Source organism: Rosa chinensis, chromosome 3, assembly GCF_002994745.2.
Source record: "Rosa chinensis cultivar Old Blush chromosome 3, RchiOBHm-V2, whole genome shotgun sequence".
Classification (NCBI taxonomy): domain Eukaryota; kingdom Viridiplantae; phylum Streptophyta; class Magnoliopsida; order Rosales; family Rosaceae; genus Rosa; species Rosa chinensis.
In genome coordinates, this window is record NC_037090.1 from 19,269,538 (window position 1) to 19,290,756 (window position 21,219).

General features: G+C 39.8%; 4 protein-coding genes across 4 annotated transcripts; 2 read left to right on the plus strand and 2 right to left on the minus strand.

Moving 5' to 3' along the window:
• Positions 1-338: 338 nt before the first annotated feature.
• On the minus strand, positions 339-2,557 carry LOC112194248 (G-box-binding factor 1). The gene is made up of 6 exons (XM_040516046.1): positions 2,065-2,557; positions 1,874-1,931; positions 1,610-1,658; positions 1,276-1,457; positions 876-1,010; positions 339-421 (listed from the first exon to the last, which is right to left on the minus strand). The coding sequence occupies exons 1-5, from the start codon at positions 2,112-2,114 to the stop codon at positions 882-884; spliced, it is 468 nt and encodes a 155-aa protein (XP_040371980.1). The 5' UTR covers positions 2,115-2,557; the 3' UTR covers positions 339-421; positions 876-881.
• An 11,912-nt stretch (positions 2,558-14,469) lies between these two features.
• Positions 14,470-17,318, plus strand: LOC112194249. The gene is made up of 4 exons (XM_024334496.2): positions 14,470-14,555; positions 15,642-15,789; positions 16,681-16,848; positions 16,936-17,318. The coding sequence occupies exons 1-4, from the start codon at positions 14,470-14,472 to the stop codon at positions 17,134-17,136; spliced, it is 603 nt and encodes a 200-aa protein (XP_024190264.1). The 3' UTR covers positions 17,137-17,318.
• A 301-nt stretch (positions 17,319-17,619) lies between these two features.
• Positions 17,620-18,459, minus strand: LOC112194250 (pentatricopeptide repeat-containing protein At3g13880). Its single transcript, XM_024334497.1, has one exon. It carries the CDS (start codon positions 18,457-18,459, stop codon positions 17,620-17,622), a length of 840 nt encoding a protein of 279 aa, XP_024190265.1.
• A 1,751-nt stretch (positions 18,460-20,210) lies between these two features.
• LOC112194251 lies at positions 20,211-20,993 on the plus strand. Its single transcript, XM_024334498.1, has one exon. It carries the CDS (start codon positions 20,211-20,213, stop codon positions 20,991-20,993), a length of 783 nt encoding a protein of 260 aa, XP_024190266.1.
• Positions 20,994-21,219: the final 226 nt, after the last annotated feature.

Below are 21,219 nucleotides of genomic sequence, written 5' to 3' on the forward strand. Positions count from 1 at the left end.
AATTTGATAGCAACAAACTGATATATAGCAACAAACTGAAGGAAACTCTGAGCTGCATTTCTATCATTGAACCATAAACCCTATCATTGACAATAATCAGAGATTATCATCACCTTTATATGTCACAAAAAAACTAAGTTCTTGGGGTCATAACAGAGGAGTCTTTGAATCAATGGTAGTCTGCAAAAAAATAAATCAGTCCGCAAGTCTAGCAAAAGTTCTTCTACCTCAACCAAATGATATGCTAGCATTTGCAAATTGTATTTGACCCAAATCAAATGACATTAGAACATGAGAGAATACTCACCAGTAATGGATTACCAAAATCATTGAAACGATATGCAGCTTCCAATGGTTTTAGTTTTTCAATGTACAATTTCTTCAAGCCATCAGTTATAGATGTAACTGCATTGAGAGGTATCTGAAGAGGAAATTTGCAAAGGAGACAAACAAAAAGAGTCAGGCAATATGGAACAGTGAAGACGTCTCTTTACATACATGTAAGAACAAGTGGATCTAATAGAGTAGAAGAAATTTTATTAAGAAACAGAACAAAACCTAAAAGCAATTTTACCCAAGACTGGGGGCAAGATTAAGGTACAATAGCCATAAAATAGAATAAAGGGAAGGATACACATATACTCACTTTCTTCACTAAACCAAAAACTATGCATCATAAGCTATTGACTACCAAGTTATTAACGATTCAGTTAATAAACTTTAACTCATCAACTTTCTTAAAAATCAATTTTGCTAACAGAGAAAGCAAATTTCATCTAGTTAATGCACATATAATCAAGAATATCAAAAAACACGAATCAACGCTTATTAGTCAAACAAAAGAAGCAAGCATGGAATAGCAATTTGATTCTTACCCTCATTTATGCAGCAACATGGCCACCATAGATATACTTGCGATGTACCTCAGCATCAAGCTGCTTGTTGTCCTTGGAGAAACCAGCAAACCTCTTATCACTGTGTGGAATATCCAAGCCACCGTCCAAAGCTCCCTGTAATCAATATTAAAGCCAAGATGATAAAAGAACAAAACAAATAGGTGCAAACTCCATTGAATTGACCTCAGTCTCTCATATAATTAGATACCACAGGGCTATAAGGCAAATGCATATATGTACACCACAGATTTGGCATACATATGGATATTACTACAATATTTGAACATATTGAGACACACACACGGATTGAAGAACAGAATAACTAGTGAAAAATATGTACTAAAAGAACAATAATTTAAAACATGAGAAAAATTTGTACCTGAATCCAATGGTCACCACCGACAGCGGATGGGGCTCCAGATTGATTTCCTCTCATTTTTGCAGTTCCAGCACCAGCGGGGGATGCATTCCACAAGTCCATTCCCATATTCAGACTAGTTGCAGGCAAAGAAACTACAGGCTTCCCAGGCACTAAAGCTGTGTTATTTTGTGCATTTGCTCCTGAAAAATGTGAGAAAACCATTTTACCAAAATTAATGCAAGTACCATTTACCAATGTCTACGCTTACAATATAGCCTAAAAAGAAGTGTATGTTGAACACGATCACTATAGCAGACCAAAATAAATAAATAAAAGCACAAAATTATAGTACCATCTGCAAGCATCTTGTCAAAGCTTCCCTTCTTGTTTGCACCATACTCCTAATGATATAACAGCCATGTTTCATTAGAAGAAAATCATGCCAACAGTTATTTCTCAGGCCAGGTTAAAGTCTAAAATCCAAAGCACAATATATACTGAGCCAGCTGCTATTTGCAGATAAGTTGCAAAAGCTACTAGAAATTTACTAGCCATTGAAGAAAGGTAGAAGAACTCGAGAACATCTTGGAGTATTAGCTGCAGGGCATACACATACCTGGTGGTTACCATTCTCCGCGCTTCCATCTGATGAACCCTCGCTGCCACTTTCAGCACTGTTAACGAGAAAGTTTACGGTCAAACTGGGTACAGCATCAATAAACTATCTTTAACCAATGTAAAATGGTAAAGACTCAAGAGCAATCTGAAGCTTGTAAAAAGGCATAATACTATGCAAAGACCACTAACCTTTGTGAAGCTCCATCATTTCCAGAACCAGAAGTTGCTTTTCCACTCATCAACTAACAATCCATTTTGCTAACAGATAAACATGCATTTAACTGCAGCTAGAATTCGAAGAAAAACATGTCGATGCATCTGAACCCTTCTCCGAAATACAACTTCTTCATGAACAGGATTTTCAGCAAAATAATCATTGTAGAGTGTTTCCTGACCTTGCAATCGTTGTCTATCTTTATATATGCGACCAGGAATTGAGCCTCGGCGTCTTCTTCTTCCCTTCTCTTGTAGAGCAGCAATCTCCAGATTCATCAATTCTTCGTCTGATGATGAATTGGCAAGATCCCAAAATTCCTCATTTGCAGGATTTGAAGATGAATCTGATAAATTTTGATCCATGTTCCTAATATTCAAGAAGAGAAAAGAAGCTTGAAAAGAGGAAAGCTTGAATTTCCGGGTGAGAGGAGAGGAAGAAAGACGTGAAAGGGAAAGAGAGTGAGTGAGAGAGAGAGAGAGAGAGAGAGAGAGAGAGAGAGAGAGAGAGAGAGAGAGAGAGAGAAACAAAGAATAAAAAAATAAAAGACAGAAACGGAGGAAGCTGTCAAATTTGACAGAGAAGACTCTTGTGTCAAATCCACGTGTAAAAGGCAAATGGGTTGGAGATTAATTTGGTTGGTCAAAAGTTGACGCTGGGTATCCATCTGCAAAAGACACATCTGTTGGAGATGGTCTTAGTAACCAGGCAAAAACCCTTGGTCCAGTCGCTGTTTTCTGTGTCTGTGGTAGGATATTTTGTCTTGCTGTCGTAGTGAATAGTGATAGCGTGTAGTCTGGCTTTTTAGTTTTTTGTCTTTCTGGTTGTTTTGGCTTTTGCTGGTATTGTTGTAGTTTGTTTGTTTCTTTGCCTGGGTGGCTTAATGAAGTTCTTCTTTCAGACCCAAAAAAAAAAAAAAACCAGGCAAATAACTTTCGTTTTAGTTCCTTTACAAAACTATGGGCTTCAAAATGTTTACCAGTAATATCCACATGAAGACAGCCCATATGCGAAATGGTGAAACTAAGTATTATCTCTAGGGGAAATGATCATTTACCCAATTTTAGCTTAAAAATTGCCCACTTACCTAAACACTCTAAGAGATTGCCCACTTGCCCAAACACTCTAAGAGATTATTTCCCTAATACCTAATTAAGTTTTTTTTTATTCATTTTTATTTATTTTTGAGACAATTTTGCCCTCTCCTTCTTTGTCACTTGGAGAAAGAAGTCATTGGATACCTTGCTGGACTCCGGTGGCGAACTCCGGCGTCGGTGAACCTACTCCGGCGACTGGAATCTGACAACCGATGACCGGAATCCGGCTATCGGTCACTGGAATTCCTAATTCGATTACCGGACTGGTGACCGGATCTCGGCGTCTGAATTTATTGCTCCCTAATAATACCTAGTAACCATATTATTGCCCCCCAATAATCATATTATTGCCCTCCAATACTCATATTATTGTCTACCAATAATCATATTATTGCCTCCAATAATCATATTATTGTCCTCCAATGAATTGCATAAACTCCCCAAACCAAAATGAATACACTACAGGCACAGTTGATCAATTTATATGCATATTATTACCCCCCAATAGTCCAATACTCATATTATTGCCCCGCAGACATGTATAACCACTCAAAAACTTTTTTTTTCGTTCTTCTTTCTTATTTCCTTATAAGCCTTCTGCCAAATTTACCAAAAAAAAAAAAAACAGAACGACGCCGTCCAACAGAGTGACGTCGTCCGAGTCCTGCCAGCGAAGCCCAGACTCGATTCGGAGCTTCCCGGACCTCTGACGAACAATACCGGCATCGCCTCTGTCCAGATCGGCTTCGACGAAATGCCTTGTTCTACGTCCGCCATTCTACATCTTCTACACTGCGATCCAAAACTGAACGCAGTAGTCGCCTCGATCTTGGAGATTTAAGACTCTTCGGGGGTCTTAGAGGCCACTAGAAATTGAGGAATTGTAGAGAGAGGATGGGCAATTTAGGGTTTGTAGTTTGGGATATGAGTACGAAGCATTGAGAGAGAGAGAGAGAGAGAGTATGAGGGAAATACTGTCAAACACTGTTAGATGGGGTAAATGGGGTTAAAAAACTTTTAGTGGAGTAAGTGGGCAATTTTTAGTCTAAAATTGGGTAAGTGGTCACGGCCCCTAAAAACTAATATTTTAATTGAGCAAGCAGATATTTTTAAGAGAATGAAATGTAATTTACAACCCACACTCTTTTTCTTTTTGAGGGGAATGGATTATATTTCAGTAATCGAAAGATCATAATGACCGTACAAGGTCAATCTAGGGGATCTGAAGATCACCCATTACATGCATTGCTCAACTGACTGCTGATAGAGTCAGGCTAGCATTTAAAAGGAAGCTGCTAAACCCTTCATCCCCCAACTCGTGCCAGCAGGATCTGGTCCTATCGAAGAGCCACCACCAGCCATCACTGCTCCGGCGGACGTCTGCGACTTTCCACCATCTGAGCACCTGGAAAAGACCCCGCCTTGGGTCGATCCAGGAAAACACACTCAAAACCCGCTGGAATACCAAAGCAAGCCTCCTTAGGTTAAATCAGTTTATTCGTTGATAAAAAAAGAGTTCGACGCTCGTTGCCGCATGTCGCGCGCCTTCACTTGTCACTAGTTCTTCGCTTCCATTCGTCGCTCGCCACCGCACCCCAATGTCCAATACCCACCGCCAAAGAGATGCGAGCGCCAAAACCAAAACACTAGGATTGATCTCACCACGAGACCGAGATCCCTGCTACCCGTAAGCCTCGCTGCGTCACCAGAGACGCTCCTAAGTAGAAAACGAACATAAGTTCGCCACCACCCTGCTGCCAAATCTCTAGGGTTTCGGTATGCTCAGCTCTGAAAAGTCTGGAGTGAATTTTAATTTGCTTAAGCTAGATTAGAGTTTTGATTCTCTGCCCACACTCTTTTTCTTTTCTTTTTTTTACTGAAATTAGTAAAAATGAAAGATAAAGTGTGAATTGTAAAATGAAGAGTGTGAATTTCACTCCTCTATTTTTATTAAAAATATGATTTAATTTGTTAAAATTAACGCCCGGTGAAATTTCGAAGTGGTATGGTTTTGATTTTAAAAAGGAGAAAATCAAAGCCATCAATATGGTAAGCAAAAAAAACCACACTGATCACTTCGAGAACAATCAACAAGTAATTTTGTGGGGACAATATGCGTAAAAAACCAACTATGAACTCAAAGTCTGGCACTTGTTGATGGATTCAAATTTGCTCGCCACCAATACTTTAGTGGTGATACCACCACTCAATATAAAACTGTCATGTGTTATAAAATATAGAGTCCTTGACCAAAAGCCCCAAAATTGGCTAAAATTATCCCACTTACCCCAGTAACAGATTTTTATTCTCACTTACCCAATTTCAAGTAAAATAACAATTTGGCCCTCAGCTTAATTAAAAAACTACATCCATGCCATTGATCTCACTCTCTCCTCTCTCTCATCCATCTCCGATCAGTCTCTCTCTCTCTCTCTCTCTCTCTCTCTCTCTCTCTCTCTCTCTCTCTCTCTCTCTCTCTCTCTCTCTCTCTCTCTCTCTCTCTCCATAAGGCATTTGTATATCCACGTCGTCGCTTTCCTCCTTCTCTCCATAGTCGTGTTCTTCCCCTTCTCCTCCGACCCGGCCCTAGAGCTCTCCCGGATCCAACTCATCCACGTCGGAGTCCACTCGTCGTCGGAAATCACCCTGGATCTCTCCTTCTCGTTGACGATCAAGGTCGATCAGTTCTCCGATCCACCACTGGTCATGGAATCAGACTCATCTTCGAGCCCAGAACCAGACTTCACCTTCGCCTTCAACTACCGCAATTTCTCCGATCAGGTTGTGGAAATTGACGAAGCCGCAAAGCCTTTTGGCTCTATCCCCACATCGATGAAGGAAGAGTGCTAGTTCTTTGAGAATCCGGACGGAGTGCACGTTCGGGATTTGCTCCTTGTTGGAGCTCGCGTCACACTATGTCATTGGATCAGGCTCTTGACTTGGGTGGCCAAATAAGGTTTTTTTTTTTTTTTTTAAGTAATGGGACAGAAGGAAAAAAAAAACAGTTTTGAATGTCTATTGAGGGGCAATAGACGTCTATTGGAGGGTAATAGACGTCTGTTAAATGTCTATTGGGGGCAATAAACGTCTATTGGAGGGTAATAGACTTTTTGAATTGATGTAATCTCCTTGTTTTTTTTTTTGTAATCAAAGTTTTATTTGTCTAAATTTAGGGAGATTAGCTCCCATTCTTGCGATTGAAAAGTCCTATTGAGGGGCAATAGACGTCTATTGGGGGGCAATACATGGCTGATAGTCGTCTATTAGAGGGTAATATATGGCTGATAGTCGTCTATTGGAGGGCAATAGACGTCTGTTGGGGGGCAATAGTCGTCTATTGGAGGGCAATAGACATCTATTGCCCCTCTATTAGGCCCTCTATTAGGGGTCAATAGATGTCCATTGGGGGCAAAAAAATATTTTCAGTGAGATTTTCAGCAAATTCCGGTGGGCGGCGGCCGGTGACCGGAATCCGGGGAAAGTTGGCCTGATTCCGACAGCGGGTGACCGGGCTCCAGCGAAGTCTCTTATGGTCTCTCTCTCTCTCTCTCTCTGTAAGTAACAAAGGGGTGAGGGTAAAATGGTATTAAAAAAAATTTAAAAACAAAAAAAAAATCTTAATGGGGTATTAGGGAAGACCTCCTTAGAGTGTTTTGAGTAAGAGGGAATTAAAAAAACTTAATGGGGTAAGTGGGAAAAAAATCTCTAAAAATGGTGTAAATGGACAAAATCCCTAAAATATAATTATAGTTAATTATGATGTTTTATTAAAAAAAAAAAATAAGTATTCATTTAATTCTATATGACGTGTCAAGTTTTAATAAGGTGGTGATATTACCACAAAATGAAAAGTGGTGAGCAAATTTGAATCCCTTGGCATCTGGTTAACCCAATTGTTCGAGCTCTGTTCAGATTAGTCTGCCCCCCCTGCTGGGTTTATTAAGCTCAATTTCGATGCCTCCGTTCTCAATGGCAATGCGGCTGCTGGTTTCCTCCTGGCCTAGGTAATGGCTCTGGAGCTCCTATATTGGCTGGTTCCAGAAGTTTGGGTCCCGTTTCTGTTCCTATAGCTGTAAGTTTGGCCCTTAAGTATGGTCTGCGGGCAGTCTTAAGAGCCAATATGTCCAATATCATTATTGAAGGAGCTGCTGCCCTCGTCATCCAGTCTGTGAAAGGAGGCTTTCAGATCCTTTGGTATGTGGCTTATTTCTATTATAAGGGATATCAGAAGCTTCGAGTCAGCGCTTGTGAGCATGTTTTCCGGGAAGCTAACTTTGTTGACGATATTGTGGTGGCTTGGGGCCACAACCTTATCAGACAATTTGGGTGAATCGGGTTCCCTGCTGCTACCCAGTTTGATTTATTAGGCTCTGGTTGCCTTCGTGGCTTTTTCTTGTAATTTTTGTTTTCTTCTCAAAAAAAAAAAATAATAATAAAACAATGTAAAAGTAAAAATGGATTGGAATTGGTCTACTCATTTCATTCATAACCCCTTTATACAGGGATAGGATTACAACGGAAATATCAATTACATTTATGATACTAAATGCTGATTGAGCTGTGATTTGTAATTGCTTGATTCCCTCTTCGTCAGTTACTTTGAGGAAGGCACATAATGTGTTTTTCCTTTAACACTCCCCCTTGTGCCAAGTCAAAGACGAAATGGTGCATGAGTTGTTGCCTCACTAAAAACCTTGCCAAGTAACAATAAAAACCCTGTGGGACAAAAATAAAACTTGGTCGAAGGAAAAGAGCACAACGTACCTTCTACATTTAAGAATGACATGTGTGTGTTAGACTCCCCCTGACGTCTACACCTCCCCTTGATCATTACATTAATCAAGTGAGCTTGGAAAGTCTTCGCATTCCTATGCTTTTCACATGTTTCTCAAATGTGGCCTTAGGCAGTGATTTGGTGAACAAATCTGCCACATTCTCCTCAGACCTTACTTGATTCATTTGAATCTTGAGGAAAGTCTGTTGTTGCTGATTGTAGAACAACTTTGGCGATATGTGTTTTGTGTTATCACCCTTAATATAACCTAACTTCATCTGTTCGATGCAAGCTGCATTGTGTTCATAAATGCAAGTAGGCTCTTCAGTGGTAGAACTCAAACCACTTATCCCTCGAATATGTGCAATGATAGTTCTTAACCATACACACTCACGAACCGCCTCATGTAGAACAATGATCTCTGAGTGGTTCGATGAGGTAGCCACAAGGGTTTGCTTGGTTGATCTCCAAGATATCGCCGTGTTCCCATTGGTAAATACATAACCAGTTTGGGAACGACCTTTATGTGGGTCAGAGAGATACCCAGCATCTGCAAAACCAACCAAAACATCATTTGGCGTTTCAGTGTAGTGATTGGCACTTTCGCCATCAATATTTTCTTCAGGGATTGCAGTTCCATCTGCGGTCCCTCTTGTCTCTCTGTAGGGAAAGAACAGTCTCAAGTCAATGGTTCCTTTTAGGCATCGAAGATGTTCTTGATACCATTCCAGTGACGCTGTGTTGGCGCTGAGCTAAATCTAGCTAACAAGTTCATTGAGAATGCAATGTCTGGTCGAGTAAATTGGGCTAAGTACAATAATGCGCCTATTGCACTTAGATAGGGAATTTCAGCTCCCAACACTTGTTCGTCATCTTCCTTTGGACGAAATGGATCTTTCCTTGCATCCAAACTTCGACCGATCATGGGAGTGCTAGCAGGATGTGCTTTGTCCATGTTATATCGCCTGACTTTTGGACATATGCAGACTGGTGGATTAATATTCCACAAACTCGGTGTTCTAGTTCAAGGCCTAGATAGAATCGAGTTTTCCCAAGATCCTTCATCTCAAATTCGGATTTCAAGTAGCTCGCGGTTTCTCTTATTTCATCAAGAGTACCAGTTATGTTCATATCATTGTCATATACTACTACAATTGCAAATCTGGAACTTGTTTTCTTTATGAATACGTAGGGGCATAATTCATTGTTCTTATATCCCTTCCCAATCAAGTAGTCACTTAGACGAGTATACCACATCCGTCTGGATTGTTTCAATCCGTAAAGTGAGCGTTTCAACTTAATTGCAAACGCACTCTGTGGTTTAGAGTCACTTGACTTGGGTAATGTAAGGCCATTAGGCACTTTTCATATATATCTCTGAATCTAGATCCCCATAGAGATATGCAGTAACCACATCCATGAGCTGCATTTCCAGTCCTTCAGAAATTACTAAGCTAACTAAGTAGCGGAACGTTATAACGTCCATTACGGGAGAGTATGTCTCCTCGTAGTCAATTCCAGGGCGTTGTGAGAAACCTTTCGCCACAAGGCGAGCCTTGTACCTCAGGACTTCATTATTCTCATTACGCTTTCTGATAAAGACTTATTTATGTCCTACAGGCTTTACAGTTGATGGGGTTAGCACTACCTGACCAAATACCTGTCTCTTTGTCAGAGAATCTAATTCTACCTGGATTGATTCTTTCCATTTAGGCCAATCTGCTCTTTGTTGCTATTTTTCAACAGAGCGTGGTTCGATATCATCGTGCTCTATGATTCCTTGAGCAACAGTATATATCATCAATGTGTATGGAAGATCTTTCTATCAACTCATACGTACTCTCGTAATCCTTTGAGATTTCTTTATTCTCTGGAATCATTTCAAACATCGGTGCATCCTCCAGTATGGACATAACTATAATCAGAGACAATCTCATGAGAGGGATTCTATACATTGATGATTGGTTTGTGCCATACCCACCCTCTTCTTCCTTGGGTGAGTGTCAATCGAACCAAGTGACCTCCCCCTCTTCCTTGGGGATCCACGGCCTCAACCACACCTCCACTAAGTGCGGTTGCAGTGCCTCTATCTGCGGTACCGTGCCCCTTGTTGGGGACTTCTAACCTTGCAGGCACATTTGCAGCTGGTATATGTGATCTCGTCACTTTTACGATATCAGTATACGCATCAGGCATCGAATCTGTTACGTTCTGAAGATCGATTATTCTTTTCACTTTACTTTCACTTTATGAAGTGCGGGGATCAAAATGAGACAGAGTGGGGACAAACCACAACAATTCCTGTCGTTCCCTTGGAAAATCCTTTTTCCTATCTCCCCCTAATGATGAGAAGACTATCTCATCAAAGTGACAATCCGCAAATCTAGCGGTAGAGAGATCACCTGTCAAGGGTTCCAAATAGTGGATAATTGTTGGGGATTCGTATCCAACATAAATACTTAATCATCTCTGAGGACCCATTTTGGTGCGCTGTGGGGGCGCAATAGGCACATATACTGCTCAACCAAATATGCGTAAGTGTGAAGTGTCAGGCTCATATCCAGTTACCAACTGGTACGCAGAAAATGGTTGGCTAGCTGTGGGTCTTAAAAGAATAAGTAAAGCTGCGTGCAATATTGCATAACCCCATGCAGATATAGGCAAGTTGGTGCGCATAACCAATGCCCTAACCACCATCTGTAGCCTTTTGATGGTGGCTTCTGCGAGACCATTTTGTGTATGCACATGGGGTACAGGATGCTCTACATCGATCCAAATAGATATGCAATAATCATCAAATGCTTTTGATGTAAACTCTCCAGCATTATCAAGCCTTATAGACTTGATAGGGTGATCAGGGTGGTGAGCCCTTAAACGTATAATCTGTGCTAGGAGTATTGCAGCATTTCTTGTGGACAATAAAACGACATGTGACCAGATTGTCGAAGCATCCACCAGAACCATAAAGTATTTGAATGGTCCGCATTCTGGATGGATAGGTCCACAGACATCTCTTTGTATCCTTTGTAAGAATGGAATGTTTTGTTTTGTATCTTTAGAATAGGAAGGTCTCGATCCTGTTTTTGCTAAAGAGCAGGCTTTGCAAAACGAGTGATGTGCCTTTGAAATAGTCAATGAGGCATAATGGGAGGGAGGTAGTGCTTCTGGTACTTCATAAAGCAATGACTGCATTTGAGCAATCCTAGAATCGACACCTTGCAGTGTGGCGAATTTTTCTCCCATTTTTCACTCGAAAGAAGAGATGTCCGTGTGAGTTCTTGAAAAATACAGATCATCATGTCACGACCTCGGTGCCATAGGCGGTCATGCAAAAGCCTGTATGAGTCAGTGTCCCACATTTCATTGTTGGTGACAGTATATGATTCAATGATCCGAATCGTAGTGAGGTACAGTCCACTAAATTGACTCATAAGTTTCTCTAAGATGTGTTTCCTTCCACAGTCATTAGATGTAATATCAAGGTATTCAGTTCCATTCTCACGGTGTGTTTTTACATGATAACCGTTGGCACAAATTGCTTTGAAACATTAACAAGGTTCGATTAGCTCTTGGTGCATACAGAGCGTTTTTGACTTTAAATATATCTCAGATTCTTTAGAGTAATTTTAGTAGAATGATAATCTTTTCATTCTAATAATAATTTTTTCTCTAGATGTATTGCTTTACATCTTTATATTGCAATTTCAAACTATGTAAATATGTGTAGTAAATAAATTTGAATAAATTCAGTGCTTAAGAATAAAATTCAAAATTTATTAATGAGCCAACGATAATCAAATCAAGGTCTTGTTCTAATTCATCAAAACATTATTGAAATAAACTTTAAGACCAAGTAATAGTCTAATTAAGAATGAGGCATTATGCCTTCACAACTGTTTTTATAAAATAAAGTAAATAAAGCAGATCAGTCAAAATCTGAGGCATCGGTTGACTGAGCAAGTTCCTTGTTGCCATTAAAGTCTGCAATTGTGAGGTTGACGTCTGGGTCATGGCCTCCTTCTTCCATATAGTGAGCCTCTTGTTCTTTAGACTCCCTATACCTCTTGTAATTGGCTGCTACTCTGTTGCTTGCTTGGCAGTTCTTGTACCAATGCTCAATGACTCCACACCTATAGCATGGTTAATTGCCAACTCTATTCTGTTTGACTGAAGGGTTCTTATGTGCCCTTTGCACCTTGTTTCCATGACCACTAGGGCCAGCGCCACCATCTCTGCGCCATACATTGGAAGGCCCTCCACGGCCCATATCATGACCCCCATGTCCCTTGCCACGTGGTGCATTGTTGCCACGTGGGTAGGGATCAGCACGTCCAATCCCCTTTGCATTGGGGTTCTTTCCACCATTCATTTTGCCATAATTAACCTCAGGAATTTTCTTTGTTCCAACAGGCCTGGCATTGTTGTTTAACAGAACCTCATTATGACTCTCAGCTACTTGCAGTAGGTTGATCAGCTTGTTGAAGGTTGTGATTCTTTTGTTATCATACTCCAGCCTATACTGGTTCGCTAGTATGATTGCTGAAGTAGGAAAAGTGGAAAGAGTCTTCTTGATCATATCATCTTCTGTGATTTCCCTTCCACAGAAATTTAGACGTGCCTTTAGGCGCAACATGTCCTTGTTGAAGTTATTGACCCTTTTGTAGTCAAGCAAGCGGATTTCATTCCACTGAACGGTCAGTTCTGGGAGCAAGGTGTCATGAATGTTCCCAAAACGTCCCTTAAGGGCATCCCACAGTTCTTTGGGTGTCTTCAACTGAAGGTATTCCCAGCGTAGGCTAGGATCAATATGTCGCCTCAAAAACATTAAGGCATTTGTTTTCACCTTATCAGACGGTCCATCGTCTTTGGGGTCAGTGGGAGTTTTGATGGTGGCAGTGTAGTCTCTTGCCACAAAGGCAGTTTCTACATCGGAAACCCAACGGTGGTACTCAAGTCCGTCTGAGTCCAAAATGTCAAACTCAGGTCGAGTTGGATCAGCCATCTACATAAACAAGAGAGAAGAAATAAATTACGCAGTCATAAAGACATCCACGTTAATTATTTTCCAAACGTATGAATTAGATTTCAAGACCAAGATTCGTAATGGTCACATTTTTTCGATGCTATGTGACAACACTTTATCACAGTAAGTGTGTATTTATAATGCGCATGAACTTTCATTATCATGGCAAAAACGCAATTCTTTTTTTTTTGTATAGCATTCTAAACAAGTAATAATCATAACACGTAATAAATAATAAAAACATAGCATATATTAAAATGAATTACATAACATGCTCAAATTTCACAAATGTATACCAAAATATATGTTACACATAATAATAGTAATAATATATCATGCGTAAAATAAAATATAAATAATAGCATAATATAAAGCATGCGTAGGCATAATTTATATAAGCGTAAAATAAAATAAAACATGCTCAAAATTTCATGATAAAAAAAAACATAAGCAATAAAACATAAAGCATGCTTAAACATAATTATAAATCATGCTTAAATATAATCATATAAAACATAAATAATAAGGCATGCTTAAAATGATCAAAATTATCTAATTAAACATGCTTAATAACAAAATAAAAGCATAAACAATAAAGTATATAAAGCATGCTAAAAAAAATAAAATTCACATGCTTGGTTAAAATCATAAAAGAAAATAAAGAAAACATACTTGATTTCGAGAAAACAAAACTATCTTAGCGCACGCGCGTGTTGATGCAGGCGTGCGTAGCGATGTTTTTGTGCTTAAGGTTTCTCCCTTTCTTTTTTCAGCAGTGGGCCAGGAGGCCTTTTTTTTTTTCTTTGCTTTTCTCTTCTTTTTTTTCTCCTGGGCTGCAGGCCTTTCTTTTTCTTGTCTGGGCCGCTGGGCCTGCTTAAGCAGTGGGCCGGGTCTTTTCTTTTATTGTTTTTGTTTCTGGGCCGGGTGGCCTGTTTCTATATTTTTTTTTTCTTCTGGGCCGCAATGCCTTTTTTTTTTTTTTTTTGTGGGTCGCAGAGGCCTGTTTTCATTTTTTGGGCCGGGTCTTTACTTTGGCTCGGGTCAAGTCTTTTTTTTTTTTTTCTTTTTCTTTCCTCTCTTCTTCTTTCTCGGCTTCTCCTTCTGGTTTTTTTTTTTTTTTTTCGGCAGGGCTGCTGCGTCGGGGCGTTGCAGCAGGGGCTGGGCCGTGCTGCTCCGGCGTGGTTTCCGGTGGATCGATCTAGAAGGGCTGCCGGGCGCTGGTGTCCACCGGATCGATCTGGAAAAACAGCCGGGCGCTGGGATCTGCAGAGGCGGGGCCGTGAGAAACGGTGCTGAGCAGCGCTGCTGGGTTGTGCAGGCGTTGTGCTGTGTTGCGACTAGGCTGGGCTGTAGGTAGAGGTGGGCAGGAGGTGAGAGGCCGCGCAAGGCTACGCTAGGTTGCTGGGATCTGTAAAGGTGCAGAATCGCTGCAGGGCATGGCCGGGTGCAGAGAGGCTGCTGGATCTGTGTGCTGCTGTGCGCGGGGATGGGTGCTGCGAGGCCGTGGGGTTCGCTGGCTGTGGAACGAACCGGCTGTGAGGCAGGCCAGTTTTGGGAGGCTGCAAGGCGCACGTCAGAGGCGTTGCCGACGCTGGGGAATTGAATATGTATTAATTTTTTTTTGTTGGTGGCGGCAGAAATTTTTTTCTAGGTTTTGGTTTTTTTTTTTTTTTTTTTCACGGAAGAAGAAAGAAACTAGAAAACTAGATTTTTTTTCTTGGCTCTTGGCTCAGAGCGTGCTGATAACGTGTAAAAGTAAAAATGGATTGGAATTGGTCTACTCATTTCATTCATAACCCCTTTATATAGGGATAGGATTACAACGGAAATATCAAGGGTAAAAAATACAAACAGTACCCAAATTATGGTCGACTCCGAATTTCTGTACCCAAGTTTCCAAAACTATCACTTTGGTACCTGAAATTCGAACCCCGACCCAACTTTAGTACCTAGAACACTGTTGGTCGTTACGGAGTTAGTCAACTGTCAAATTTTGAGGGGTATTCTCATCCTTTCACCAGATTTCTTCTTCTTCCTCAAACTCTCTTCATTTTCTTCTTCCTCCCAACTCTCCCATCATCTTGGGCACGGGTGGGCTGCGCAGGCGCGGGGCGCTGGGTGGGCTGCACAAGCGTGGGACGCGGGTACATATGTTGGGTCGGGCTAGATAACCTGGGTACCATTGTGATAGTTTTTGAAAATTTGGGTACAGAAATTCAGAGTCAGTCATAAGTTGGGTACTATTTGTATTTTTTTCCCTGGAGGTAAAGACAGAGGGTCGGTTTTACCCCTAAGAAAATGCCACGTGGCATGATAGTTAACGCCGTCCATGACGGCAGGTACGAATGTTGGGTCGGGTGGGATATTTGGGGTACCATTGTGATAGTTTTAGAAGTTTGGGTATAGAAATTCGGAGTGGCCCATAAGTTGGGTACTGTTTGTAATTTTTTCCCAAATATCAATTACATTTATGATACTAAATGCTGATTGAGCTGTGATTTGTAATTGCTTGATTCCCTCTTCGTCAGTTACTTTGACGAAGGCACATAATGTGTTTTTCCTTTAACAAACAAAACAAATTGTTGGTTTGATAACAGTGACGGATTTGAGGACACACGTGTTACCGAATTAAAATGATTTGGGCCGTCCGAATTCCAGGTTAGGCCCAAAAAACCACATAGGTCGGGTTATTCTGAGGACCCGAGCCTCAGTCATCAATCACAGAGCGAAGAGCAAACTGAGAGGCGCGCAGAAGTTGAAGCGCGTGGAGTTCACCGGAAAAATCAGTACTTGCTTGCAAATTAAGGTACTACTACTTACTACTGTCCGCTCTTTGTTCTTGAAAATGGGTGTTTCTATGTGTATTCATATTTGGAGTTTTAAACTTTGATTGAAACTTGGCTGCTCCTCTGTGCTGCTGGGTTGTTGGGTCGAAATTTTGAGTTCATTTGATTGTTCTGGTTGATGAGTGGTTTAAAGGTTGGGGCTAAAATTTAATTTCAATTAGATGAGGGGAGACTACTGTTTCTCTGTAGTTACGCCGCATAATCTTCCATTTCAATTTCAATCGCTCTTGCAATTTCTATTATTGGTGGGTTTTCTATTTGATTACAAACTGCTCAGAATTTGAGGGGTCTTATAAGCTTGATTGATGGCCATGTGTTTTGTGTTTTGTTGGCTTCTGGCTCCTGTGCTTGTATTGGCATTGTTGCTTGATGTTTTTATTTGAGCCTTGCATTACAAATCCAAGGTTGTGTCTTTGAGTTTTACTATTAAAATCAAATCATACCATATAGTAGAATCCATGAACCAGTAATACAGGGCTTGAATTAAAGGCCAGGCAACAAATTGGCAAGTGAAGCAAGGAAGACATTTTGATGAGCTCCTCTCTTGCAGGATGATGAACTTATATAGGGTGCAAACTAGAAGAGTTAGTAGATTGCGACTTAAATCCGATAACTGCAAAGATTACTTGTAGTAATTCAGGAAACTCATTTGAGTTAAGGGTTCAGTTGACATTGCTTAGGATAATGTATGAACACATTTTGGCTGGTGATGTTGCTAATACCAAATGATCTCATTTCAGCACATTCCTTACTCACAATGGTCATTCACCTCAATGATTTTTCTTTAATCAGTTTATTGGGATTACATAGATTTTGGCATATATATTCACTGATGTGTCAATATATCCAAGGTTGATGATCTGGCTGAAGCCGCAAAGTTGTTCGATCTAGCTGATGTGCCGATATATCCTTACATTAAAAACTTCCAAGGGGATTCAAGCAGCCATCCCATAAACTTCGTGAGAGTGAAACGATCAGTTGACATGATCAGGATTATGTTTGAGCAAATTCTTGCCACGGTATGTATATACTTAAGTCTCTAGAATTCTTTCTGTACACCTCTATTGCTGGTCTTTAGCTTATTTCTTAGAGTCTGTATCTGCTAGATTATCTACTGTTGCATTTTTTATGTGGAGGCGAGCTTACACTGGTTTTGGGGTATTTGGTTCTCCAAATGTGATTATAACCATCCTCATGAGCATTGGCGGGGAACTCCTTGTAGTTCCGGTATCTACTGCTGTTTGGATCCTAACGCAGCTAAATGCAAAAGCAGCAAATGGAATGCTGTTATAATGCAAATTTTTTAGTGAGTCTACTTTTTCTGGATCCAAGTTTCTCTATACATCTTCAATGTATTAAAACACATATGCATAGTTTATTCAACAAGGATTCAAATGTAAAACTTTTAGTGTGCATCAACTGCTGTGATCCCATATGCTAAACATCTCTTTCATTCAAAGAATTAGAGTTGATTAATTTTTCTTTTTTAGATACAAAATATTTAATAAAACAAATAAAGGAAATCAGGAGTGATTACATTTCATACAGAAAAATTCTAAATACCGAACTATATAATATTTGATATAGAGAATGTAATGATCTTTAGATTTAACACTGATTTCCAGTCAAGTAGTTGCATTTTAAACCCCAAACAATATTGTCCTGTGAATTATTCCTTTCAAATGGGTATAACTATGCACATACTTATGGTGTTGCATGACCATCTAAAACTGAAGTTGAAAGATAAGTTTAGTTTTTGCGGAAATGAAAGCAATAATCGATGTGTTTGATCATCTAGTTGAAGTCATTTTGATTGAGATAAGAACTGGACGGATAATGTTCAATGAAAAAGTTCGATACATATCAACTAGAACAGAAGACACAAAACTGTCTCTATCAAAGTTAAACTTGACCACCTGAGCATGAAGTTGGATCCCTTGTTCAAGTGCAGCTTGGTTGGCACAAGCCTTGATCAAGCTAGAGAAAGTGAACTGATTAGGCTCAACTCTCCCCCTCTGTAAGTCAACAAACACACTAAAAGCCTTCTCGATTTCATCCATCTCGACATAACCATTGATCAGAGAGGAATACGACACAATATTTCTACTCTCAGGGTCAACCCGAAACACATTTAAAGCACTCTCCATATCACCTGATTTCGAGTACATATCAACCAGAGCATTTCCCACAGCAACCTCTACTTCCAATCCTAACTTCACAACCGTCGAATGAACACACTTTCCAAACTGACAAGCCTTCGGTGCAGAACAAGCACTCAATGCACTAGAAACAACATATTTATCTACTCCAATCCCATCATTAATCATCCTCTGATAACTCAGTAAAGCTGACTCAAAATCCCAACTCTTTGCATACCCATCAATCATCGAAGTCCACGACACAGCATCCTTACTCGCCATTGCCTCGAAAACCTTACAAGCCTCAACCATGAACCCACAATTCGAATACATATCCGCCAAGTTACTACCCACAAACAGCTCACAAGCCAAGCCCAATTTCAAAGCAAGAGAATGCAGCTGCCTCCCAGTCTCAACCGACCCAAGAACCGCACAAGCTCTGATGACACTTGCAAATGCAAACTGGTTCGCGCTCTCCCCAGCACTTCTCATCTGGGAAAAGGCCTTGGAAACTGTCGGAGAACCTCAAGTTCTGAGAAAACCCAGTGACCATTGCAGTACAGGAAACCAAGTTCCGGTGAGGCATTTCGTCGAAAACCTTGAGGGCGTAATCGACGTGCCCACATTTGGAGTACATGTTGAGGAGGTGGTTGGTGAGGAAAATGCATAGTGGGTAATGAGTGCGTAGGAGGCGAGCGTGAAGCTCTTTGCCTTTGTTTAGCTGCTTGGTTTTTGCGTAGGTTTGGATGACTTGAGCCAAGGTGGTGGACTCCTCTTTCAGAATTTGGCCGCCAGAAAGGCGCAAGGGTTGGAAACTCACAAAGAAAGGGGTGCAAATGAAATTTTCTGGGAAAGCTTTACATAATGTAAAATGGAATCATCAATTGTGCCCCATAAGTCCATAACCAAATAAAATGTTTCTATGATGTTATTCATCTAAATTACTTTTTAAATTTACGTTTGTGTACGGGGTGGATTTTTTGAAACTGAAAACCAACTAATTGCATGGAGCTGTAGAAATTAATTGAGATCAAATTGAACTGATGCTAGCGATGTAATTTTAGTTAGTACTCAAAATGAAGTGACAAAAATCGAATCACAAGAATATAATTATTAGATGATGTATCCATTTTGACCGATAGAAAAATAATATAGAAATCGATTGAGAAAATCTGAGCTTAATGGGCTTCTCCCCTAGTTGGGGCTCAAAATCTGAGAATATGAGCCGAAGTCTGGGTTGGGCCTGGAACTTTGGGGATGAAGTCGGGGCTTGGTTCTTGGGTCTGGAAAAATTATTGGGCTCTATGCCCATTTTTAGTTAGTTTATCTTGTACTAGCCTATTAATAAGCGTTATTGGCGATAGTTGAATAGGCTCGCTTTTAATAAGTGAGCATAACATGTTGAATAAGTCGTCATAGTCTATATATTACCGTGATGTTGACTTTATCACGACTTCTTGAGTATCTGTATATGACAGCGAAATGATATGTAATGGTCATTCTCGTCTTATCTTATATTAATGAAATCTCTATTATAATGTTCTCTGTCAAAAAAAAAAAAAATTATTAGTTTTCTTTTTCATTGTAGACTTTTCAAATTAAGCTATCGTCCCTAATTCTTTGAATAGTAATTTAATTTTTTGTTTTTACTCGGTCTTTTTTTTTTTTTTTTTCCATTCAAAGCATGGTTATTAAAATTAGGTTATAGTTGAAAATGAGAATATTTTTGTTGGAAATAAAGACTCAATTTCTTGATCTTACAGTGTGTTTGGATGAAGAATTTTTAATTTTCATAAACATTCTTAAATGACAAGAATTATGATTCTAGGAATTAAATTCTAGTAATTGAGAATTCCGTTGTTTGAATATCATCATATAGAATTTCAAAAGTGACAAGAATCCAAAGTATGGCACTTGTTACTTACGGCTCAATAAAATGAGAGCAGAGCAAAGAAAACAAGAAAAAGAATGAGCGCAAAGACATGTATTTCCCTTCTTGTGGAAGGTATTGTTTCTGAAAATTAAGGGATCCCTCCCTACCTTATCGCCATCTTCCAATGTTTAAAATTTTATGTTGGAATGTGCGTGGTGCTGGGGGTAAGAATTTTAGATCTGCTATTCCTGATCTTGTCCACTTTTATAAGGTTGATATTTTAATTATCTGTGAACCTAGAGTTCTTTTCTCTAGAGTTAAAAATTTTCTTCGAAGACAAGGTTTTCCTGATGCTGAAGTGTCTGAAGCAATGGGTTTTTCTGGAGGAGTTTGGGTTTTATTTGATAGGAATAAAGTGAATGTTGAGTTTGTTGATAATAATTCCCAATATGTCACTCTTAAAGTTTCTGTTGGTGTTGCTCAGGAATGGTTTCTTTCAACAATTTATGGTAGTCCTACTACCTCTATGAGATGCCAACTATGGAATTATCTATCTGTATTTGCTACCCGATGTCAGCTTCCTTGGTTAATCATAGGTGATTTCAATGAATTATATTGTAGTGCAGATAAAAATGGGGGCTCAGTGGCTGGAAAAATTAGTGGGATGAAGAGGTGGGTTGATCAATATGGTTTGATTGATCTGGGATTTCATGGATCTACTTTCACTTGGACTAATAAGAGGATTACAGAACGACTTGATAGAGGGTTTTGTAATGATTTATGGAGACTTGCTTTCCCTGAAGCTTTTATTCAACATTTACCACGCCTGAAGTCTGATCATTGCCCTTTACTTTTACAGTCTACTTCTTCTATCATTACCACTGGTGTGAATAGGCCTTTTTGTTTCCAGGCAATGTGGATGGAACACATTAATTATAATCAGTTTGTTCATGATCAGTGGAAGAGCTATAATGGTACCCTGCAAAATAAAGTTGTTCGACTTGCCTGTGATCTCAACGAGTGGAACTCTACTGTGTTTGGTAATCCTTTTAAGAAGAAAAGAAGACTGCTTGCTCGTATTGCTGGGATTCATAAATGTACGGACAGGAACTCTAATTCTTTTCTTATTTGTCACGCCCCGAATTTTGAATAACAAATTCAAATCCGAAACATGAATAATAACCAACGCAAATAACGTCCTAAATTTTTTTCTTAACTAGCGTCTCACAAACCATAATACAAGCCTCGTAGCAAACTATCTCTCAAGTCAATTATTACAATACCATCATAGATAAAAAGTTACGCTCAAAAGAGTCAACAAAACATAACAAAAGAACAAGTGCTGAACTCAACACTACCGCTCTACCCAACTCGATCTC

Coding starts and splice junctions, on each gene's coding strand:
- LOC112194248 (XM_040516046.1), bottom strand. CDS start 2,114: ATGAGTGGAAAAGCAACTTCTGGTTCTGGAAATGATGGAGCTTCACAA. Junction 1,659..1,873: donor CGGAGAATGGTAACCACCAG/GTATGTGTATGC, acceptor TTATATCATTAG/GAGTATGGTGCAAACAAGAA. Junction 1,011..1,275: donor GTGGTGACCATTGGATTCAG/GTACAAATTTTT, acceptor TATTGATTACAG/GGAGCTTTGGACGGTGGCTT.
- LOC112194249 (XM_024334496.2), top strand. CDS start 14,470: ATGGGTGCTGCGAGGCCGTGGGGTTCGCTGGCTGTGGAACGAACCGGC. Junction 14,556..15,641: donor TGGGAGGCTGCAAGGCGCAC/GTCAGAGGCGTT, acceptor TCCGAATTCCAG/GTTAGGCCCAAAAAACCACA. Junction 16,849..16,935: donor TTGAGCAAATTCTTGCCACG/GTATGTATATAC, acceptor TGTATCTGCTAG/ATTATCTACTGTTGCATTTT.
- LOC112194250 (XM_024334497.1), bottom strand. CDS start 18,459: ATGAGAAGTGCTGGGGAGAGCGCGAACCAGTTTGCATTTGCAAGTGTC.
- LOC112194251 (XM_024334498.1), top strand. CDS start 20,211: ATGGGTTTTTCTGGAGGAGTTTGGGTTTTATTTGATAGGAATAAAGTG.